This window comes from Gossypium raimondii, chromosome 12 (assembly GCF_025698545.1).
Source record: "Gossypium raimondii isolate GPD5lz chromosome 12, ASM2569854v1, whole genome shotgun sequence".
NCBI lineage: Eukaryota > Viridiplantae > Streptophyta > Magnoliopsida > Malvales > Malvaceae > Gossypium > Gossypium raimondii.
This window is the reverse complement of record NC_068576.1, coordinates 48,796,119-48,820,061: the sequence shown is the minus strand read 5'-3', so window position 1 is coordinate 48,820,061 and position 23,943 is coordinate 48,796,119. Positions and strand designations below refer to the sequence as shown.

Here is a 23,943-nt window from a genome sequence, read left to right as displayed (position 1 = left end):
ATCATTTACTGCCATTTTAACCAAGAAAATATCTCTGTTGATTGATGAAAGCAATTTTCTGTCATGGAAACAGCATGTTTACCTAACTTTGAAAACACATAGGTTACAAAGTTATGTAGAGGGAACTATAGCTATTCCTCCTAGGGTGATTAGTACTGATTCGGGGTTACAAATAGAAAATCCTACTTTTATTGCTTATGAGCAACAAGATTCTGCTCTTGCGTCATGGTTGATGTCCTCAGTCAGTCCCTCTCTGCATACGCATCTGGTTGGCCTACACTCTGCTTTTGAAATATGGAATAAGCTGAATCAAATATTTGCTCTTCACTCACGAACTAAGAGAATGCATTATAGATGCATGTTGCATAATGTTAAGAAGCAAGATAAGACAATGAGAGAATATTTAGCTGAAATTAAACATATCTGTGATGTGTTGTCTGGATGTGGTCAAAATATTCATGAGGAGGAACAACAATTTGCTATTCTTAATGGTTTACCTATCGAATATGAGAATATTGTTTCTATTATCACTTCTAGCCAGCATCCTTATGACCTTCAGGTAGTTGTTTCAACCTTGTTGGATGCAGAGGCGAGGATAAAACTTCAGGGAAATGTTATGAGTATAACTGCTAATGTAGCCGTGCAGCAGCAACTCTCAACAAATAGCAATTGTAACACTAAGTCGAATGATCAGACTCTTAGTTCTAGCTCTGAAGGTGTGAATGTACAGACCAGACCATATTATCAGGGTCATAATAATGGCGGGTTTAGGCCATGTGGTAGAGGAAGGTATTCAAATAATTCGAGACCTCAATGTCAATTATGTGGTAAGACAGGTCATTTGGTCTCTAAATGTTTTCATCGATTCGATGCTTCATTCACTGGCATCTCTGACTCTACCGCTACTAATTCTCAGTCTTCAAACTTTGTTAAGCCTTCTGAATGTGGGAATGGTTTTTATTGTTATCCTGGTCCCACTACTGGTTTTACTATGTTTAGTCCTCAAGTTGGTAATCCTGGTTTTACTGGGTTGAACACTCAAGGTACTTTTGCTGGTTCGGGAGGACTTAATGCGTCTGCACATATACCTTCTACTGGAATGCCCCCTGCTAGAATGCCTCATGCTCATACTGGTACTTCCCATATTGCTGCATATAACTGCAGCATGCCGGTTGTCAGCAATCTTAATCCTGCAAACCCTTATGTTGTGTCTTATAACAATGGTAATCTGTTTGCTAGTGGCGCTAGCTCATTATGTCCAGGTTCTACTCAAGCTGTTTCAGAAGGTAACCACATATCTCAATGTGTGCAAGCTACACTGGCAGTGGTTACAGGCCCGGCTTGGAACCCAGATACTGGTGCAACTGGTCATCTCACACATGATTCCACCTTTTTGCAGCACTCTAACCCTGTTACAGGTATAGTTCAAGTTGGTAATGGTTCGTGTATACCTATTGTAAATACTGGTACTACAGCTTTTTCAACTGATCAAAAGGAACTGCACTTAAACAAGTTGTTTTATGTTCCTGATATTACCAAAAATTTAATTTCAGTCTCACAATTCACCAAAGACAATAATGTATCATTTGAAATTTTTCCCAAATACTGTGTTGTTAAAGATTTGACTACGCAGGCTGTTCTGGCACAAGGAGTTGAAGACGATGGTCTTTACAAATTGGATGTGAATCAGAAATTTAGTGATCTTCCGCATCTCTCTTCTGATCTTTCATGCTTTACCACTAGTGTTAGTTCAAATAATAATGATTGTGTGAAATATAAAAGTTTAACTTCTCATGAGTTGTGGCATCGTAGGCTAGGACACACTTCGACACATAATCTTGCACATCTGGCTTCCACATCTGATCTTCCTGTCAAAATTCTCAAGGATTTTTCTTTATGTGTTGCTTGTCAATATGGAAAAAGTCATAAACTACCTTTTATATCGTCAACTACTGAGTATACTTCTCATTTACAACTTATTCACTGTGATGTTTGGGGACCAGCTCCATGTGTGTCTTCTGGGTATAAATACTATGTTTTGTTTATTGATGCTTATTCAAGACATGTTTGGATTTTTCATTTGAAACAAAAGTCTGAGGCTCTGTCTGCATTTCTTGTGTTCAAAAAGTAAGTTGAAACAATGTTTGATAAAAAGATTAAGGCATTGCAAACTGATAGTGGCGGAGAGTTTAGATCATTTGTTCCTTACTTGCAATCTTTTGGCATACAACATAGATTAACCTGGCCTCATACATCTGAACAAAATGGTTTAATTGAACGAAGACATAGACAAATTGTAGAAATAGGTCTTACTTACTTGCACAAAGTTCCATGCCTCTAATATACTGGTCTGATGCTTTTACTTATGCTGTTAATATAATAAACATCTTACCTTCCAAGGCTATAGATAATAAAACTCCTTTTGAAAAATTGTATCAAATTAAATAGGTCTTACTTTACTTGCACAAAGTTCCATGCCTCTAATATACTGGTCTGATGCTTTTACTTATGCTGTTAATATAATAAACATCTTACCTTCCAAGGCTATAGATAATAAAACTCCTTTTGAAAAATTGTATCAAATTAAGCCTGATTACTCTCTTATTCGTGTTTTTGGATGTCGTTGTTTTCCCTTGTTGACACCTTATAATCACAATAAACTGCAGTTTCGATCTATATCTTGCATTTTTTTGGGCACTGCTGCTAATCATAAGGGATATAAGTGTCTTGCACCTGATGGTCGAATTTATATATCTCGACATGTTAAGTTTCAGGAAGATATTTTTCCTTTTTCCATAAAGAATGAAATGCCCACTTCTTCACCTTCTTCACGCACTCCATTTACTACAGTACATTTACCTATTCTTTTATTATCTGATTTAACTACTAATACTAATTTTTGTTCTTCCTTGCAGCAATCTAAGTCGCAATCACCAATTGCTACTGCTCACCCATCTCAGTCTTCAAATTCTGGCTTTAATCCGTTCAACTCTCAGAATAATGCTTCTAACATCAATTGCACTTCCCCATCTCAGGATCACTCAACTACTTCCTCACACGATGAGCATCAATCTTAAAATTCTCAACATTCTGCATCTGTACCATCATTTGAGTTACTGCCTCAAGATATGCCAAATCAGTCCCAACTTAATAGTCACCCCATGATCACAAGGGGCAAATTAGGTATTGTAAAACTGAAAATCATCTCTTATCAAGTTACTAATATACCATTTTCCCCTGCAGATATTCATGAAGCCATGAGGTTTCCTCAATGGCAACAAGCCGTTCATGATGAGCTTGATGCTCTGGTGAGAAATCAAACGTGGGAATTAGTTCCCTTACCACCAAGCCGACATGCGGTGGGATGCAAATGGTTGTTCAAGGTAAAGAAACAAGCTGATGGTACTGTGGATCGCTTCAAAGCCCGACTGGTTGCCAAGGGATATGCTCAGAAAATAGGTTTTGATTTTCATGACACGTTCAGTCCGGTAGCAAAAGTAAATACTGTTTGAACTCTCCTCTCCTTGGTAGTTACTCATGGTTGGGAATTGAGGCAAGTAGACGTAAACAATGCCTTTCTCAATGGAGATCTTGTTGAGGAAGTGTATATGCAACAACCCCCCGGTTTTGAGCAGCAAAATGACGACGGTCAACCTCTTATTTGCAAACTACGAAAGGCCCTTTATGGTCTCAAACAAGCGCCGAGAGCTTGGTTTCAAAAGCTCAAAGATTTTTTGTGTTCCAATCTGAATTTCCAAGCTTCATGTGCTGACCCTTCTTTATTCACACGTCAAAACGAAGGAACTAGGGTATGGTGCCTGGTATATGTTGATGACATTATTCTCACTGGTAACAATTCGAAGGAATTAAGTGATGTTATCCATCAGTTAAACACAACATTTTCTCTTAAGGATTTGGGACCTCTGCATTATTTTCTTGGAGTAGAAGTGCATAGACGTAATGGAGCTTTACATCTATCGCAGAAAAAGTATATTTGTGAGTTAATCAATCGTGCTGAGATGAATTCTGCTACCTCGGTACCCACTCCAATGGTCGTGTCTCCTACTCTTACTTCAACTGATGGTCAAATGTTACCTACATCCAAGGCTGTTTTATATAGAAGCATTGTGGGTGGACTTCAATATGCATATCTTACCAGACCCAATATAGCCTTTGCTGTAAACAAACTCAGTTAGTTCATGCACAGTCCAACTGATAAGCACTGGGTGGCAGTCAAACCAGTGTTACGATATCTTCAAGGAACTATAGAGTTTGGCCTGTATTACACTCCAACGGATCAGGTTGATGTTACAGCTTTTTCAGACTCGGATTGGGGCAGCTCTCTCGAAGATAGGAGATCTACTTTTGGTTTCTACATTTACATAGGTGGCAACCTCGTTGGTTGGTTGTCCAAGAAGCAGCATGTAGTGGCGCGCTCCACATCTGAGGCAGAATTCAGAAGTGTTGCCAATACTGCGGCTGATATCACTTGGTTCATTCATCTTCTGACTGATCTTGGAGAGCAGTGTTGTGGGATTCCAACTATATGGTGTGATAATTCTGGTGCAGTCCAGATATCAGCAATTCCGGTTCTTCATTCAAAGATGAAACATGTCGAACTTGATCTTCATTTTGTCCGGGAAAAAGTAGTAAAGGGTGACCTTCAAATCAATTATATTATTGCACACAATCAAGTTGCAGATCTATTCACTAAACCTTTAAGTGAATCTCAATTTGTTGCGTTGCGATCAAAGCTTGGATTATGTCAACTCTGCTCAGTATCCACTGCTTTTGTTTTCTTAGAGGAGGAGAAAACAGGGGGAATATCAGGCAGTAAGAATGATATTCAGGTGTTCGATGATATGCCTGAGTTAAGCACAACATAGCTTACTCGCAAGGTGTTTGTGCTGGTTTGTTTTCAGGTTTAGCATTTCTGTTATGATTGGTACAGCTGTATTATTTTTGTTATCGAATTATCTAGAACACCTGAACTGCTATAAGTAGCCTAGGTGCTACTCTTCATTCTTATGCTTAAAATGATGATTAAAAAAAATAGAGTGTTACACTCACAAAAACTCTCTCTCGTGTTTCTCATATTTCTTCTTCCTTTGATTCTTAATCTGTTATCTTCTTCTACTTCATGAATGTTTGTGATTTCAGTATCTGTTATGCTTGCTTTCAGAATACATCACTGTTATTTTTTCATATTGTAAGCAGCTTTTCGACACCACACTGTCTTCTTCATCTTCATCTCTCATTTCAAAGCTTCATGATTTCTGATTTTTTAAGGGTAAAATTGATCAGCAAGCATTTTGGGGAGCATGCAACAGTTAATAAATAAACACAAAAACAAAATAAAAATGTTAAAGAAGGTTAAATTTTTACTTGCATTTGGTGCATGCCTATTAGCTTCAACAGATTTTAACCTCCCATTTTCAGAAACCCTAATTTCTCCCACAATCCCATTATTGTTCTTGAAATCATCTTCATCTTATAAATTATTAAAATCAATCTCTAAACACGAAATTATCTTATCTAACTCCTCAAATCTTTTCCTCAATATTTCCAACTCAGATTCAACTTTGGCTTTCTCATTTTCAAGCTCGCAATTCTTGCTTCTCCAAAAGTAACGGTTCGGGTATCAATATAATTGACGGAAAAAAAGTTTAAATACTAATCTAGAAAACAAAACATAAGTACCAATTTGAGAAAAATGGACAAATTCATATACTAATTTTATATTTAACCTTTAATTAAAAGATGTTTCCGAGAAGCAACTTGCAATTATTTAAAAAAAGAAAAAACTGTAGGCTTGAAAGGGATGGTTTGCACCAATTTCGAGTGTTTTGAAAATTCTAAATTTCCTTATATGTAAACGTGTTTCTTTAACTTTCAACATTTTGAAAATTCTAAAGTTCCTAATGTAGACTTTATATTCTCATTGTTGACGCTGTTGGATGTAGCTAACCATAAAGACTCACTAAACAGAAAAATCCATTTAAATCCACACCAATATTTTTAAGTCAGAAATGCCGGTAGATATATGAAGGTAGAAACGACGTTCCAAGCAACAAACTTCGGACAAAGATTCGAAATGTCATTTTACTAAACCTTGCTTTATTCTTTACGAAAACAAACATTTAGGTTAAAAGAACCACAAATTTATCAACCTTTAACCTCCAACTTTAAATTTAAACTCTGAAATTAAAATCTAAACTTAGAATTCTAAATTCTAAATTCCGAACGGTTTGAGATTAGAGGTTTAGACTAGAAAAAATATCAAAATTATGTATTAATAGCATGAAAAAGTTATTTAAATAATTGAAAAGGGACTATGAATGATGTGATAAAAAACTCATAAAATAATTTCTCTAAATGAACAATTAGCTTATAATTATATTTTTATAATTTAGTATACTATTAATATTTAGTAATATAACTCTACTAGTCAATCACCTAAAATTTCGAATTAAACAAATAATAGAACATTAATAATATATTAGGATTATTCTTTTTCTATTAAATAAACTAATTTATTCAAAACTTAATATATTGATTTCGTAATCAAGTTATTAAAATTAATCATGCCAAAAGTTTTAGAAACATTGATTAATTTGAGAAGTCTTGATTGTATGAAACTGTAATTCTACATCATTCTTATTTTTTCTAATAGGAGAATGAGAAATCAACTTTTAATTTCCTCTTGATTTTTAAGATTTTTAGATGAATTTAAATTTTTTCAGTAGAAAAAAAAATATAATTTATCATTATCTTATCGGTAAGAGATAGGAAGCTTGAATCCCTCTCTCTATATATAGATGAATCAAACGTTGCAACCCAAGAGAAAAAAAAAAGTTAGCAATTGTTGTTAAACATTCCTTTATTTCTTCAAAATTTCCCCTCCATCTTCTCTTTCTTTCTTATTTGTTTCTCTTACCATCCAAACAAAAAAATATTATGAAAAGGCAACCGCATGCGCTAGTTATACCATACCCAGCACAAGGGCATGTGGCTCCTCTTATGAAATTGGCCCTTCAAATCGCATCTCATGGTGTGAAAGTGACCTTCGCTAACACAGAGTCCACACATGCAAAAATCAAGGCTTCTTTACCAGAAAATGTTGAGGAGGCACACCTGATAAGCTTCGTTTCGCTTCCCGATGGAATGGAACCGGACGATGATCGAACCGATTGGGTGAAGTTGAACGACTCCATTCATAGAACTATGCCAGGTTATTTGGAGGATTTCATATTGAAAGTTAATGGATCGAATGCGAATCAGAAGTTCACTTGTGTTGTGGCGGACACATCAGTTGGTTGGGCACTTGAACTGGCCAAGAAAGCTGGACTCCAAGCTGTCGCAGTTTGGCCTGCCGGTGGACCTTGCTTGGCTCTCGCACTTCACATTCCACAACTTCTTGAGGCTGGAATTATAGATACTGATGGTTAGCATAAAGTATATTGCACTAATAAAAAGAGAATTTAAAGCCGAACTCTAAAGATGATAAACACAAAACCCAGATGAATTGGTTTTTATGAACAGTAAAACCAATCTAAAAGGTATTTTAGTTAAATAAGAAAACCAGTTTTTTGGAAAAAAAAATCCCGATTTTTAAAGAGAAAGTTACAAATTGTTTTCTACGAGATTGAAATTAAATTACATATTTTTATAAGAATTAATAAATAATTTCACTAATTTATTAAGTTATAGTTTTATAATTTTTAAAAAATTAAATTAAAAATTTATTATTTTAAAAAGGTTATATATAATCTGTATGTAAGGCGTAATAGATGTACTATTTTTTTTTTTGGACAAATCTTCATGATTAATAAAATAGCTGAAAGTAATGGCTTGATTTATGTAATTGAGCTTGATCTTCTGATGTATAGGAACCGTGTTGAAAGATGAAGCAATCTCGGTTTCAAAGGATGTGCCCGCCTGGACCAGCACTGAGATTGGATGGGGCTTCCCGGATCCAGTGTTTCAGCAACTTTTTTTCGGCTTTTACACCATTTTTCCTCAGTATTACAAATTTCATGACTGGTTCCTTTGCAACTCAATTTACGAGCTCGACTCTGCAGCTCTGCAACTGGTTCCCAACGTTTTGCCCATTGGGCCATTGCTTGCGAGCAACCATTTGGCTACTTTCGCTGGAAACTTATGGCCCCAAGACTCAACATGTTTACAGTGGCTCGATAACCAAGCTTCAGGCTCAGTCATTTATGTTGCATTTGGTAGCTCAACCACGGTGGACTCGCAGCAACTGCATGAGCTAGCACTTGGTCTTGAACTTACAGGCCAACCATTTCTATGGGTAATTCGATCTGATTTAATGAATGATGGTTCATTGGCTAAATTACCAGAAGGGTTCATAAATAGGGTATCAAACCGTGCAAAGTTTGTTGAGTGGGCACCTCAAGAGGAGGTGTTGGCTCACCCTTCAGTGGCTTGTTTCATGAGCCATTGTGGTTGGAATTCAACAATGGAAGGCCTAACGATGGGGGTTCCTTTTCTTTGTTGGCCTTACCTTGCTGATCAGTTCTGCAATAGAAACTACATTTGCGATGTTTGGAGGATCGGTTTGGGGTTAAGGAAAGACGAACATGGCGTCATAACGAGGAATGAAATAAGTTCAAAGATTAAAACATTGTTGTCCTCTCAAGATATAAAGGCGAATGCAATGCATGTAAAGGAAGTTGCTCGAAAGAGTTTGCATGAAAGTGGTGGGTCTTCTTGCAGGAACTTCAACAACTTCATTCAACATATTAAGAGCACTTAGAGCTTGGGACTTTGAATATCAAATTGAGAAAATTTGGCTCTCATATATAGTTGTTTCAAGAAAATATGATTGGAAACTTTTGCTTGCCTCTTGATTAGTGGCAGTTTTTGCTTCTTTAGTTGTGCTGCAATATCAAGTGATTAATGTATTTTGTAATTTTAAAAAGAAAAAAAATTACGATAGCATTTTTATTTAAACTAATTAATTTATGTTAAATTAAAATATGTGAAATCTTAAACACAATAGAAATTCTTTGTTGGAATTTTCTTATGGCCGTCCTCAGCTTGGAATTGAACTGTAAAATACCTTTAATTGTTGAATGAGGTCTATAATTCATGATTATACCATTCTTGTAGATTGTATTGAAATCATGAACAACTCATACATATCAACACTTCATCTAGAAACCATAATTCTTACTTTATTCTTCTCTTAAATGAGAGAGATTTTGAGCAAATCTTAACCTATTGCTTTAACTAAATTAGCTACTCTAGTACTTTGCCCTCACTCAAACTACTTTACATATACAATGTATTTGTAAATATATATATATATATAGGTACGTAAATGTATGAGAGCCAAAATAAACCAAACAAAAGTTATAAGTCAGGGGAAACGGTGTGAATAGAATGGATGGAAGAAAAGTAGAATTGAAGCATAAAAGGGGCAGTACCACTGCTCTTATAGTGGTCTTTTTCATTGTTTATTAATCTTATCATGGAGTGTGCTTTGTATTTTCAGACATTTTGTAGGTACTTGACGCAATTAGAATCGAAGTAGAGGTGATGTTCTGACGAGAAAGCATGGAACGTCCCGACAATGTGACTATGCAGCTTATTTATTCATGTAAATTTGTGTGTTCAATTTTCTCTGATTTTTTTTCTCATTGTTTATATGAATCGATCCCAAACTTATTGTAATGAATCAAAGCATATATACTACCCTCAAAGTTCGCAAAAGAGCTTGATTTTAGGTGCCACTCTAATCTTAGCTAATGCGAGTTGTTGGGTTGTCATGGGTTAATCATACCAATTCCAGCATTGTCAATTGTGAAAAACATAAATAGGTTAAAGTCGATTTAATTTGGCTCTTTTACCTAAATAAGACAAAAAATAAAATTAATAACTAAAATGGCATGCCCATAAGATTATTAATTATCAAAATGGTATGGTTTTACTAGTGTCGCCTGCCAAATTGGTGGCACCGGACTAAAATGTAATGATCTAAAGTATTAAGGGATCTGATATGCAAATTTTTCATTTTGAGTGGCTGCTGGAAACAAAAGTGAAAGGGTTCCGCCTCATAATATGGTGGCACCAAACCTTAAATGTGACTAATTGTCTTGTAAACCCTCATTATTTATTATTATCTTTTTATTCCCCTTCAACTCACTATATTATGTTTAAATAAGCCCTTAACCTATTTTTGTAGTTAAATAATCCTTTAATTTATTTTTACTCATAAAATCCCTTTATTTTAATATTAAAGTAAATTTATAATCAATAGTTGACTTATATATATTAATTATTTTAAATATATTGATTGAGTTAGTGTCATCAATCAATCGGGTCTAATTCCCAAAGCTTATTGTCTTAATAAAATAACAAACATAATTGTGAGGATATTTTTATCAATTTATATTTTATGTAAAATCTAAAAAAATACAGATAATGGGATTTAATCTAAGATATTATAGTATTTAACATTTTAACTTTACCATTTCAATTAAAGCCTCATGTTTTTTATATCACGAGTCAATCAGTCAACTAGAACCATTCTAGCATTATGGATACGGAAGAGCATAAGTAGGTTAAAACTGATTTAATTGACTTAATCGTCTTAAGTAAGACCTTAAAAATTGAGGCTGGTTCACAAATGAAACATTATTAAGGTAATCTATAAAATCGTTAAGGAAAGTCACAGATCGATTGGAAGATCTTCTTCACTAGGTTAAGCGACGAGAAGTTGGGAAGGAGGTGAATAAACAGTGATGAAGGAAAAGTTTGGATCTCTAATGGTTTTTCTTGTTTCGGCATCTCCAGTTCTTATTTTTCTCCTCCTCCTCCTCTTCTCTTCATCTTCATCTTCTTCTTTTACTGTCTTGTTTGGTTCTTAATTTGGGTTTCCACCACGGCAAGTTAACTGGTCACATCACCTGTCTCGTTAGGCCTGTAACGAAAAATGTTAGTGGGTGATTGATTTGTCTCTTTTCGATAATGTTCGTGACTGACTTGTTATTTTTTGAAAGTTAAGTGACTGAGTTGAAAGTTGAGTAGCTTTTTTGTTATTGAGATCAAAGTTGAGTGATTGTTGATGTATTTTACCCTATTTTTAATTATTTTAAATATGTGAGCAAATCACTTATCATCAATTGAAAAGTGAGCAAGAACCATTTACTTCATTTGAATACCCAAGAGATGAAAAACTAAACCAATAATTATTGATTAGATCAACAGAAAATCAATGAAGATTTAACAATGACTCAAGAATCAAATATATTACTACCAACAACTTTATTAGAACACCAAAATATCGTGAGCTAGATTAGCTAAAATTAATCAAAGATCTAGAAAAATCAAGAAAACAAGAACCAAAAAATCGAAAGATTCAATAAGAACGCAACTACTAAGCACCAGCAATGTAATAGATCAAGTCAGCAAGAACATGAAAAGATCTCACAAATGTGAAAACATAAAGAAATTGCAGATCAAGAAGCAAATTGAACCTTCAATGGAAACACTAAACCGGCAACCACTAGACTCAACAAAGCAAAACATAGCCAACCTTCAGCTTATCTTACCATGAGGTTCAAAGCTCAGACTGTAACACCCCTTACTCGTATCCGACACCGGAATAGGGTGCGAGGCATTACCAGAACACATACACTTGTAAACGTATTTAACCGTTTTATAAAATTTCATCTAAATTAAAACTTTCAAATTTTTAACATGCTTTTATAATTCTTCACAATATATCCTCTAAATATTATATTCATAATAAATAGGGCCTACAAGACCTGATTTATATTCATGCAATTCACAAGTCTTAACAATTCAATGCTTCATTTCCATTTCATTCAATTCATAATTTCTCATGTTCACAATTCAAATCAATTTCTCAATCCAATATACATTTCAATATCACAATAATTCTTTTAATTCAAATCATATCACTAGCAATAGAAATTTCCATTTACTTCTCATACAATTCAATATCATTAAGTTCAATACTAATACGTATTTACCATTTAACTCGACGTTTATCAATTATGCCATTCATTAACACATTTATGAAATTATTAATTTTGCAATGAAAACATCGCTTTAGCTTTTAATTTAGCTAAAATCGAGATCATCATCAATCTCATAGTAACTATTTGAAATAAAACATTACATCATTTCTAATTCAACATTTATCGATTATGATTGAATATATGACCGATTTATACACAAGTCATTCATATATTTTCCAATTTTCCTCCTCCTCTTCTCCATTCCACATCCTTAATGTATATAACACGCTTAAATAACATTAACTATATTTTCACTATTTACTTATAAGTAAATTCAAATCTGTCTATCTGAGTCAGAGTCACTAAATTATTTATATCTTGTGTTACAAAACTCCAAATTAAGATCCGTTAATTTTATATGAAACTACACTCACATATCTTCTTACCATAAAATTTTCAGAATTTTTAGCTTACCCAATAAGTACAGTTTATTCTTTAAAGTCTCCCCTGTTTCATTGCTAGACAGTTCCGACCCTTCTTCACTAAAAATTAATTATCTCCTCGTACGGGATTTGGATGATGTTTCCGTTTGTTTCTATTGAAAATAGACTTATTCAGGATTTTAAATATATAAATTTAAGCCCTAATTATTTTTATTCAATTTTTATTATTTTCCAAATTCAAAACAGGGGAACCCAAAATCATTCTGACCTTGTCTCACAAAATTTATTATATCTCATAATTTACAAATCCATTACTTGCATCGTTTCTTTTATGAGAAACTAGACTCAATAAGATTTAATTTCATATTTTATTCATTCTTTAATTCAATTCCCACAATTTTTGGTGATTTTTCAAAGTTAAACTATTGCTGCTGTTCAAAACTGTTTTAGTGCAAAATATTGATTTCCATTTTTCCCCAAATTTCACAGTTCATACAATTCCGTCCTTGCTCAATTAACCCCACAATTAAGCTAATTTTTCTCAATTAGTACTTTACCTAGACATTATAAGTTATTCATAATTATTAAAATTCAGAATTTCCTCATAAAACCCTAACTTGTTTTACTATTAGGTCCTAAACATTCACTTTCTATTCAATTCTTTCAATAAAATCAGCATATAAACAATTTAAAGCTCTAATTCCATGCTAAATCATCATATACTTGCAGCACATATTCATAGCAACTTTCAACTTCTTTCATAGAATAAAAAACTAATGAATTCAACAAGTGGGCCTAGTTGTAAAAGTCACAAAAAACACAAAAATTTCAAGAAATGATCAAGAATTGAACTTACTTGCAGTAAAAATATGAAAAACCAGCTTAAGGAAACCCTTCTATGGTGTTTTTGCTGATGAGAATGCAGAAAAATAAAGAGAAATCTAGATAATTCCACTTGGATCCTAGCTTTATTAAGTAATTTTGCAATATTCCAATTTTGCCCTTAATTCTCCTTACTTTCTTGCTGATTTCATGCCTTTGCCGTCCAGCCCAAATAGACATTGGGTCTATTTGCCTTTTAAGCCCTCTTCCTTTTATCATTTAAGCTATTTAATCATTTCCCATAGTTTTTCATTTGTTACAATTTAGTCCTTTTTATTCAATTAATTATCGGAACTTTAAAATTTCTAAACAAAACTTGAATACTAACTTTTTAACACTCCATAAATATTTATAAAAATATTTATGGCTCGGTTTAAAATCTCTGAGGTCTCGAGACCTCATTTTTTTCTAATTATTTTAATCTTTATTTCTAGTGCACTATTCACTATTTCAAAAATTTTCTTAACTTTACATTTAACTTATACTCACTAAATTAATAATATTTTCTACTCATTTATCGGATTTTGTGATCTAGAATCACCGTTCCGACACCCCTGAAAATTCAGGCCATTTCATTTTTCCTCGTCGGATTTGTGGTCCCGAAATCACTATTCCGACTAGACCCAAAATCGGGCTGTTACACGGACACCTTCAAGGACTCATCGAGAAGAGTAGAGAAGAAGATTGAAAGAATGTAACAACTTGCCCGATGAAGTCTTTGTATTTGAGTATTGTTTGGCATATAGTTGGTAATATAAGGGTAGAAAAGAGTAACTAGGTGTTTGTTTTGGATAAGTATAGAGTTGTGAGTGTTATGCCAATTGGTGAACTCTTAGCTTTGGTAAGATCTGTAGTTGGCAGAGTCTTCTATTAAGCGTACGCCACCCCAGATGCTTTGGCAAACTAGTCAAGTTCGCAATTAATTAGATTTGTTTATTATTTTAGTAAGGTAATCTAGTTAGTTAAGTTTGGATTTAGTTATAATGGAACTAAGATACTGTAGATAAAAAGACTTCAATTATGATAAGCTCACTTAATCACGAGAACCAAGAGTGTTAGTGGAATTATCTGATTCTTCCACTAAACCTTGTCTCTGTGCTTAAGTGTATAAGGATAACGATGATTTCTCTGAAAACTTTAGTTCAGAAAACCTCTTCGAAGTTGGGTTCACTATATTTAGCTAACTTATACGTGTGTACCAACTCACTAGTAATTACTAATGAACCCTAGGTTATCTTCAAAGTTATTTATGTGTTTTTAGCATGCATAAATGTTAGAATGGTGTGTAAGGAAGGAAACTTCCTGATTCTGGATTAAGTGTTGATGATTCTTGCATGCATGTTTAGATTTGATAGATCAATGATATGATATGTTTAATTATCCTTATTTTTAGCTTAAGAAGCTACTGAAGGTCCGAGTGATAAAGGCAAATGGCCTGCTTTATAGACTTTACTATAATTTCAGGTGAGCTCCTTCTTACTTCCATGTGTTGTGGTCTTTTTTATTTTATATTTGTATAAGATAAGTGTTCTTTCTTTGTAAAGGATGAAAAGTGTATGTGTGTGAATAACGGTTGTTTAGAGTTGTTAGTTTGAATTCAGTATGTCTGTGATATGAAGTATGAGCCATTTTTCATGTTTAAGCCACTACCAATTGCTTTTGATATGAATGAATGATATGATGTGAACTGATATGTGGAGTTAGAGATGAGGAGATATGTTTGTATAGCCTCAGGTGGGGCAAGTATATTGCAAACCGGATTGGCAGAACACGATAGTACATGTTATACTAAGTGTAAATGATATGAGAAGTTATGGTGAAAAATGTATATGAATGAGACTGTATGTTATCTATCTGGCTCTGAAATCTTGGTACGTGGCTGGCATGAAAATGGATTGTTTGAGTTATGTTGAGTTGGCATATAGTATTCACATAGTGATACGCCATTGGCATATTGAGTCTGTCTGAGTTCTGTATACGCCATTGGGCGTACTTAGTGATAATGTGTGAATTTCTTTTTAAAGGTTCAATTGTGCAGTTAGTATTCTTACTTAAGATCTTTTTGGATCTCACTAAGTTCATTCGAACTTACTCTGTTACTTTTTCCTTCTCAGGCTTACTGACTGAAGGGAGACCTATTTGAAGGACTATGCCAGACCGCTACTGCTACTGTGAGATAGATGTTTTGTTTGTATTACACATGAAGCATGAGAGTGACATCTAAGTGTAATTTTTAGAAGAATTTGTACAAAGAAATTCTATTTGTTAAGACTTTGTTTTTTATGAAATCTTAGTGAAATTTCATGCCATGGGTATTAAGTATTATATGTTGTTTAATAAAGTTACTATACTTGAGTTTATACGCCATAAGATTTAAACATTATATTTAGTCCAATAATGGTTTATTTTAAACATTGAAGTTTTACAAAGCTTTTGCCAGAACTGGTTTTAAAATTAAGACGATTTCTAAGTAATGACTTGTCATACTTGGATTCTTTTAAAGGATCGGGTTTGGCGTGTTACAAAGAAAATCAAAAGAGAGAATGGTGTTAGTGAAGGTTTTACGTTTCAATTGCACCACTAAATGCATCTCATTTGTAGTTGGACGGTTGCCAAAGGTGAATCTGAGGGGAGGTATGGCTTAGGCCCTCCCAAAAATGAAAATTTTTCATTTTAATCCTCTTATAAATAGAAAAATTATAAATTAATATATAGTGAAATTGAACTTTGACCCTCTCAAAATGAAAAATTTTCAATTCAATCCTCTTATAAATAAATATATTATAAATTAATATGTAAGAAAATTGCACTTTATCCCCTTAAAAATAAAAAAATTTGTTTAGTCCTTTTAGAAATAATGAAATTATAAATTAATGCGTAATAAACTTATATTTTGATCTATGAAAGAATTATAATTAAATATTGACCCTTGCTAAAAAAATTTCTAGATTCGCCCCTAACGGTTGTGCAACTTGCCATATATTTTGACATGCTTTTGATTGGAAATTCTTATTTATTTTTTAATCACTTTGACGATTTTGAGTAGCAATTTTATGAATTGGATCACGTTGAATATTAGTCAAGTAATGACTTTATTTGAAGACTTTATGTGTGATCATGTTACCTTAATGTGATGAGATCCAGATTCTATAGAAGTACAATCCATGAAGATCTTTGCTTATTTTATGCTATGACAAGTCTTATTGATGCAAAATTCAAGGGATGTCATGTTCATACGACTAGAATGGGCAAGCCTACAAGGCCTATCTAAAGAAAGCTTGTTTACTTGATTTAGCACTATTTTGTTCATTGTTAGGAACTTTTTCTTGGAACATTTATTTGCTAAACAATCTATTTTATGCTTAGTTTGTAACTAATTTTTCAATGAGAAAGTTTGTCGGTGTCCTAACATGTAATTGCATGACACTTTGTCGACGCCCCTACGCCAATTTCAACGTCCTTGCACTAATTCTAGTGCTCCTCCACCCTAAACTTTGAAGCTAAGCCTCTCGCTCGACGCACCTACGCTAACTCCAGCACCTCTGCGCCAACCTCAACACTAGTGTGCATATTTTGTCCACGTTTTGTCCGAGGTTTAAGGGTATTTTGGTCCTTTATGAGTTTTGCAACTTCAAGCAAGCTCTTGTAAATTAATCTAGGTTAACTAGACAATATAAATAGGATATTTTGAAAGGGAGTTAGGGACCTTTTGACTACTTTCTAACATTATAGCTATTTTATTGTTTATTTCATTGTTTGACTCTATGGCTTTCTAAAGTCTTTTTTCTCTAGTCAAAGGATTAGAAGTTTGATTCTATAAATTTTTTAGACTTAATTTGTTGTTAACCATTTTTTGTTCTTTAGTATTTGCACATCTTTTGCTTGGATTACAATTGTTCAAGTTTGTTAAATATGTGACCAGCATTTGAGAATTTAGAATGATTGTCTTGTCAATCAAAATAATTAAGTTTTTAATTGTGTAATTCATTCTAATACTTGTGAAAACCTTCATAATTGTGTATGTCATAATATATGATTTATGTGGTGTGAATGTGTGATCTAGCTTAAATAGACCCTGTTGAGGTGAGTTTGTTGGTTAGAATTAGGCCTCTCTCATTCTTAATGCTCCCGGTAAGTTAAATCTTAGGTGTTGAGTTACAAGGTTATTTATTGATAAGAGAAGTAATTTCAAACGAGTTGCTTCTTGGTTATCGAACATGTAATGAGAGATTAGTTGTCCGGAATTGAGTGAACAACTAGAATAAATTTATTAAAAGCATTGAGAATATCCTTGCGTCGATGATCAAATTTATGAATCAAACAAAGATTTTACCTTTGGCTATAGAGCTTTTTCTTGTTGACTTTCCTAAACTTTTAATTGTTGCTTTCTTCCCTAAGTTTTTAATTTAAATTTAGTTTTCATTTTCCAAAACCCCCCATCATATTTACTTTATTTGTTTTATTCAAGAAATAAAGTTATTATCGATCTTTATAGATATGACCCGACTTGCTATTATCTATTAATTTTATATTTTTAAGTGATTTTATTTTTGCACGTCTCGACAACCTAACAATAATCCATGACACAAAGAAAGCAATATTATAAAACAATGCTTCTTTTCTACTCTTTGCCACAATGAGTTTATATGCTCTCAACTTTTTTTTATCATGCCTTCGAGTTCATCTAATTTCAATATCTTCTTCAACTCAATCTTTTCAATTTAGATTTCTCAATTTTTATTCAATATCATTTGAAGTTGAGCTCACAATTCAACAACTAGACAACTACAACATTCCCATCTTTCTAGCCATTGAAAGAATTCACAACCATTCCCTTAAATAATGCATACTTCAAACACATGAAACCGATATTAGGATAAGCATCCCATCAACTCAAATAACATTTTCCTCGCATTCAAGTCCAATTCACGAGATAAGAGAGAGCAACCATTAGAATGTTTCTAAAATTATAACTTATTTGATCTCGTTTATAAACTCATGTGGCGTAGTTAAATGAAACTTCAAATCAACATCACCTACCTCTTTATATTTGGAACAACCAAAAACGACAGTAACAATACACATTGCTTGAACCGATTTGAGATTTTGAGCTTGCAGAAGTCGACATTCTAAAGATCTTGATTTTCAACCTTAGGTTGTAGAGGAATTGTCAAACAGAAGTTGAAGTAGAAAGGTAAATAGGTTATTATGTTAAGAGGTTTCTTTGTTAAATTTTTTTATTGTGTTTTGTTCAATTAATTTTTAATTTTGTCGTTTTGAACAAAATTAAGGTAAATTAAATTTTTTAATGGCATGTCACTTCCTAACTGGCTGCACGGGTTTTTTTTAAAAAAAAGATATAATAGTAGGGGGCAACATTGTTATGGAAACAAAATTTAAATACTAAATTCGACCAAAAAATAGTTTAGTACTCAACTTAAATAAAGAGCATAATTTGAGGACTAATTGATCAATTAAGCCTTAAATATATAATTTATGTTTTTTGTAGAATGAGAAGTACTGTGATAGTATAAAAATATAGTAAATTACTAAAATTAAAATATTTATAATTTAAAATTTTTAAAATTATATAAATCCGTCAAATTCGGTACAATTCAATCTCAACCAAGCTAATATGAATAAAGAAAAGCCCAATTTGAACTCGTTTGCCACCTCTAACCTTTCCTCTTTCTATTTTTCCAATTTTCATTCCACCAAAACCAAGCAAAGCAAGTGGTTACAACAAGAAAAAGTAAAGCTTTAAGGAAACAAGAATCCATATAGAACAAGAAATGGGGACACTTGACATCTTCCCTTGAGAAGAGATAGTGTTTGATGATTTGACAGACAGAAAAGTATAATCAATAGAAAACAAAAAGAGAGTTATCAGGAACCCAAAGTGATTGAATTGCAGAGGGTTAAAGGCCAAAAGCAAGTAAATCTGCAGCAAATTCAATGGCTAAAAGAACTCATGTTTTTGTTAGTCGGTTAGTCGGCTTTGCCTCGACCCATGAATATTTGTATCACTAATCACTGACAGCGCAAGGGCATGTACGCCTCTCATGAACTTGGCCCCCCTAAATGCTGCAAATGGAGTGAAAGTCACTGTTGTTATTCAGGCCTGACCTGAGTCGCTACTATATAAACAAAATTATTGTCAAAAAAAAAAAAATCGGATTTGATCGGACTAACGTGTATAAGTTTCATGTAAATGAGGAATATTTAGCAGGTACATGTATTGGAATCTCAGTCCACCGTAAACGACAAAAGTATACTACAATTGGAATTTCTTTCTTTTTTTAAATTATTTATATATGATGATGATGATGATCTCGCAACAATGCGAGTTTTGTTAGTTTCTCTTGAGCAACTGAAAGTGAAAGAATAGCCATCATATTAAGGGCAGGCTTTTGCAAGCAATAAGCAAATAGCATATAGGATGGAAAAACAACAGCGTGTGCTTGTTGTGTCATTCCCTGCACAAGGCCATATATCACCCTTATTGAAACTGTCCATCCAAATCGCTGCTCATGGAATTAAGGTAACATTTGTCACCACAGAGGTTGAAGATGGAGCATTTATGGAGCCACTGCCAGAAGAGCAGAGCTCCATAACCCTTATTTCAATCCCCCACTGTGTGGACGAAGATGTTCGAAATGATGCTCTTAAGACGGTAGAGACGATCGAGTCGATTCGAAGGGTCATTCCGGTGTATTTGGAGGACTTGATCGCAAAAATTAATCAGTCCGATGACGAAGAGAAGATCAGTTGTGTTATTGCTGATACATCAGTTGGGGGGGCATTGGAAGTGGCTAAGAAGATGGGACTTGAAGCAGTGGCAATTTGGCCTGCTGGTGCACCATGCTTGGCTTTGGCAGCTCACATTCCTCAACTTCTTCAACATGAAATTATAAACAATGATGGTAAGATAAATTGATTATTCAACACACTTTAAAAAATCCTTACCTGCTTGACCTAATTGAAAAACTTGAATTTCTAGGAATTGTAATGATATATAAGCCAATCATGCTGTCAGAGGAAGTCCCTGCCTGTACCTGGGGCAGCTCGGATATTGGATAGACAAGCAGTCATCCAATTTTACGCAAAGCTTTACTTGGATTTTATTCTATTGTACCTCAGTATGCTATAAATTTTATGATTTGATCCTTTGCAACTCAGTTTATGAACTAGATTCATCAGTCTCCAAACTGATTCCCAATGCCTTGCCCATTGGTCCATTACTTGCTGGAAAAATTTGGCCTCAAGACTCAACATGCTTGGCTTGGCTCAACAGACAACCTGCTGCTTCAGTCATTTATGTTGCATTTGGAAGCTCAACAATGGCATCTGCCAAACAAGTAGAAGAACTAGCCCTTGGTCTTGAACTTTCAGGGCATCCATTTTTATGGGTTGTTAGACCAAACTTCATGGATGGATCAACTGTGAAATTCCCGGACCGATTCAAGGATCGAGTGTCTGGAAAGGGGAAAATAATCGAATGGACGCTGCAGGAAGCGGTGTTGGCTCACCCTTCGGTTTTGTGTTTCGTGAGCCATTGCGGATGGAATTCGACCGTGGAAGGTCTAACCATGGGGGTACCTTTTCTATGTTGGCCATACATAGCAGACCAGTTCAGTAACAAGAACTACATATGTAATGTTCTGAAGACTGGTTTGGAGTTGATGAAAGGTGAAAATGGAATTACGACCAGACGTGAAATAAGTTCAAAGATAAACACATTGATCTCATCTGATGTCATAAATTGAAAAGCATTGCATGTAAAAGAAATTGTTAGAAAGAGTTCCAATGAAGGTGGTTCTTCTTTCAAGAACTTTAAGAGCTTTATTGAACATATTAAGAGCCTTTAGGCCCTCAATAATCATTTGAGGATCACAATGAGAGAAGACAGGTTCCAATGAAGTTTGTTTGTAACCCTCGGGGAAAATAATGGTCAAGTGATTTGATAAACTTTTTTATGGGTTGCTTAACATCATAAGGGTATGCATATTCATTGTTTTTTCATGTAGTTTGAGGAGTGAGATGAGTATAAAAGTATGATTATTCAATACATATTTATATCATCACTTGGATAGAATCTGAATATATAGATCTCAATTACAAATCATTAACTTTGAGATTTTAACTTTTTTTCTTTATTAAAGAAAAGAAGGTTAAAGTTGCCGGATTTGCTTTAGTCATTACAACAAGAAAAATACAGGTTTAAAGAAACAATAATTCATATAGAACAAGAAATGGGGACACTTACGGCATCCTCCTATGTGACTGATGATTTGACAAACAGAAACAGAGCTATCAGGCTGAAAAACAATTGAATTACATAGGGTTAAGGCCGAAAGCAAGTAAATCTGAATTTGTGAGCAATTTGCATGGCTAAAAGCCCCATGTGTTAGCCCCCACTTTAATTCGGTCTACCTCCACCCATGAAGGCAGCGCAAGGGCATGTACGCCTCATGAAGTTAGCCTTCCATGTTGCTGCAATGGGTGTGAAAGTCACTGTTGTAATCTTTGCTTAAATCTGGCCCAACTAATAATATATGTTCCAAAATTTTCTCACACATGATTATAATCAAAAATATTTTTTCCCTTTGATACCAAGTTATATATTTTATAAGAATTGATGTACATGAATTTAATATTTTAATAATTTATATTTTTACAATTTTTAAAGGATTTAATTCAATTTTTTTGATGGGTTAAAGTAAAATTTTACCATTTAACTAACTTAAAATTATATAAAATTTAGAGGATTAAAATTAAATTTCACATTTTAGCCTTTATGTTATGTTTGATTTGTACAAAAAATTAAAATAATTAACTCATGCCTATTTAAATACATTCTTACTTTTTTTCATTTAAAAATATTTTTATTTAATTTTTAGTAATTTTACACAAAAGTTCTTTATTAAAAGTTTTAAGCAAGACAACTTTAACCTATTTTTAAAAAAATTATATTATAGTTCTATATATTCAATTTTCATACTATATAAATTATATAATATAAAAATAATCTTAACAATCATACATATCATCCATCATACTACCAAAACTTAATAATCATGCATATTTAAGTTTAAATTCAATTAATCAATTAACCACGAGCCCAATTTAATTATCTGGTTAGTCATTTTATCTAACCCCTTATACTTTGAGGCGTCTACAATTCTCCCCTCCTTAAAGAAATTTCGTGCTCGAAAGTTTCATGCTGACACTTTAATTACTTAATCACAAATTTCGTTATTCCGCTTTTCAAAACAACCACCGCACTTTCGTTGTGCAATTCTGAAACCTATTCAGTTCTATACTATACGTCCCTTTTAAACCTCCAACGGACTTCTCTTGAAGGTCCTATTCACTATCACGGATTATCCTAAAGGACTAACTACAGTGACTTCACTAATAATTTTCTCTACCCCAAATTCCTAGTTTAACAAAAACACTATTGTTTCTTTGAGTCTAACTGTTTATCTACAGTTTTCAAATAACAAGTTCAAACATTAGTCTTTATTCATAATCTAAAGTTTATTGTATATCTAAAGTTTTAATAGTAGCTAAAGCAGGACTGACACTGGAGTCTTTGATTTAATTTTCCTACAGAAAATCAATCAAATTTTTTTTTCAAAAACTTATGGCATGCTTTTTCCCAAAATACCCATTTCTATGCATGCAGACTGACTCAAAAATTCACAATTCGAGTTTTGAAAACCAAAACTCTGATACCACCAAAATGTAACCTCTCCAACCCGGCCTAGACATTAAATCTAAATTTGAAAGATTACATCAACTACCGAGATGGCCTAGCAGGGTTATCTGAGTTTTGAAAAGATTTGATTTAAAATATTTGTTTAATTCAGTAGAAAATTCTGTTACAAACCATTTTATTATCCTCAAAATCTTAATTTTAATTAGGCAGTGAAAAAACAAGTCTATTGGTTTTAAGGAAAACCGAGGGTTCATGCATACTAATTAATAATTGTAGCATAATATCTTAAAAATGCAAATAAAATGTCATGCAAAATCAAGCAAACCTAAATCCTAAGTCTCATGCCACAGTTCAAAAATAAATAATACGATCTTTTTAGGGAAATACCGACTATTAATGAGACTTAAAATATTTTAAAAAAATGAAACTAAGCCAAGTCCTTCCGAATCTCACGTTCGTGTCCTTACCTGGTGGATTATCTAAAAGGATGAAAATTTAAAGGGGGGTGAGCTTTGATGCTCAATGTGAGTCCATTTACAATAAAATCAATTAAACAATTATTAAGACACATTCATTATCATCACATGGAATAATCATAGATAACATTTCAATTCATAGTATCGGTTTTACAATGCAACCATCATTAATATTTCAGAACTCACAATCACAATTTTCAGAATGACCGAATTCTCAGATTTGCCCACAATGATCATAATCGTAAGCACATGTATATTTTCACACACTTATATAAATATATATGTCACATAACAAGATTCTCAAATTTGTATGCACATAGCCTATAAGATGCTATACAATTTTAGGTTTAAAAAAGTATATATCCTACCCCACCGCTACACTCCATAATGGGAGTTTCCTAGAACTCCCA

At 33.4% G+C, this 23,943-nt stretch overlaps 3 protein-coding genes and 1 long non-coding RNA gene across 4 annotated transcripts; 3 read left to right on the top strand and 1 right to left on the bottom strand.

Annotated features, from left to right (window-relative positions):
• Positions 1-6,829: 6,829 nt before the first annotated feature.
• On the top strand, positions 6,830-8,976 carry LOC105764701 (UDP-glycosyltransferase 83A1). Its single transcript, XM_012583398.2, has 2 exons — positions 6,830-7,444; positions 7,890-8,976. The coding sequence occupies exons 1-2, from the start codon at positions 6,958-6,960 to the stop codon at positions 8,777-8,779; spliced, it is 1,377 nt and encodes a 458-aa protein (XP_012438852.1). The 5' UTR covers positions 6,830-6,957; the 3' UTR covers positions 8,780-8,976.
• Positions 8,977-10,585: 1,609 nt separating this feature from the next.
• LOC128035404 (uncharacterized) lies at positions 10,586-13,510 on the bottom strand. The gene is made up of 2 exons (XR_008191862.1): positions 13,311-13,510; positions 10,586-10,948 (listed from the first exon to the last, which is right to left on the bottom strand). It is a non-coding gene; the product is annotated as an uncharacterized LOC128035404 (long non-coding RNA).
• Positions 13,511-19,718: 6,208 nt separating this feature from the next.
• Positions 19,719-21,324, top strand: LOC105762506 (UDP-glycosyltransferase 83A1-like). Its single transcript, XM_052625855.1, has 2 exons — positions 19,719-20,259; positions 20,337-21,324. The coding sequence occupies exons 1-2, from the start codon at positions 19,776-19,778 to the stop codon at positions 20,414-20,416; spliced, it is 564 nt and encodes a 187-aa protein (XP_052481815.1). The 5' UTR covers positions 19,719-19,775; the 3' UTR covers positions 20,417-21,324.
• On the top strand, positions 20,677-21,102 carry LOC128032031 (limonoid UDP-glucosyltransferase-like). Its single transcript, XM_052625300.1, has one exon. The coding sequence runs from the start codon at positions 20,677-20,679 to the stop codon at positions 21,100-21,102; it is 426 nt and encodes a 141-aa protein (XP_052481260.1).
• Positions 21,325-23,943: the final 2,619 nt, after the last annotated feature.

What these genes read in the sequence shown, in the direction of transcription:
- LOC105762506 (XM_052625855.1), top strand. Translation starts at nt 19,776, where the DNA reads ATGGAAAAACAACAGCGTGTGCTTGTTGTGTCATTCCCTGCACAAGGC. An exon ending in TGAAATTATAAACAATGATG is followed by an intron (nt 20,260 to 20,336) that starts GTAAGATAAATT and finishes TTGAATTTCTAG; the next exon opens with GAATTGTAATGATATATAAG.
- LOC128032031 (XM_052625300.1), top strand. Translation starts at nt 20,677, where the DNA reads ATGGCATCTGCCAAACAAGTAGAAGAACTAGCCCTTGGTCTTGAACTT.
- LOC105764701 (XM_012583398.2), top strand. Translation starts at nt 6,958, where the DNA reads ATGAAAAGGCAACCGCATGCGCTAGTTATACCATACCCAGCACAAGGG. An exon ending in TGGAATTATAGATACTGATG is followed by an intron (nt 7,445 to 7,889) that starts GTTAGCATAAAG and finishes TCTGATGTATAG; the next exon opens with GAACCGTGTTGAAAGATGAA.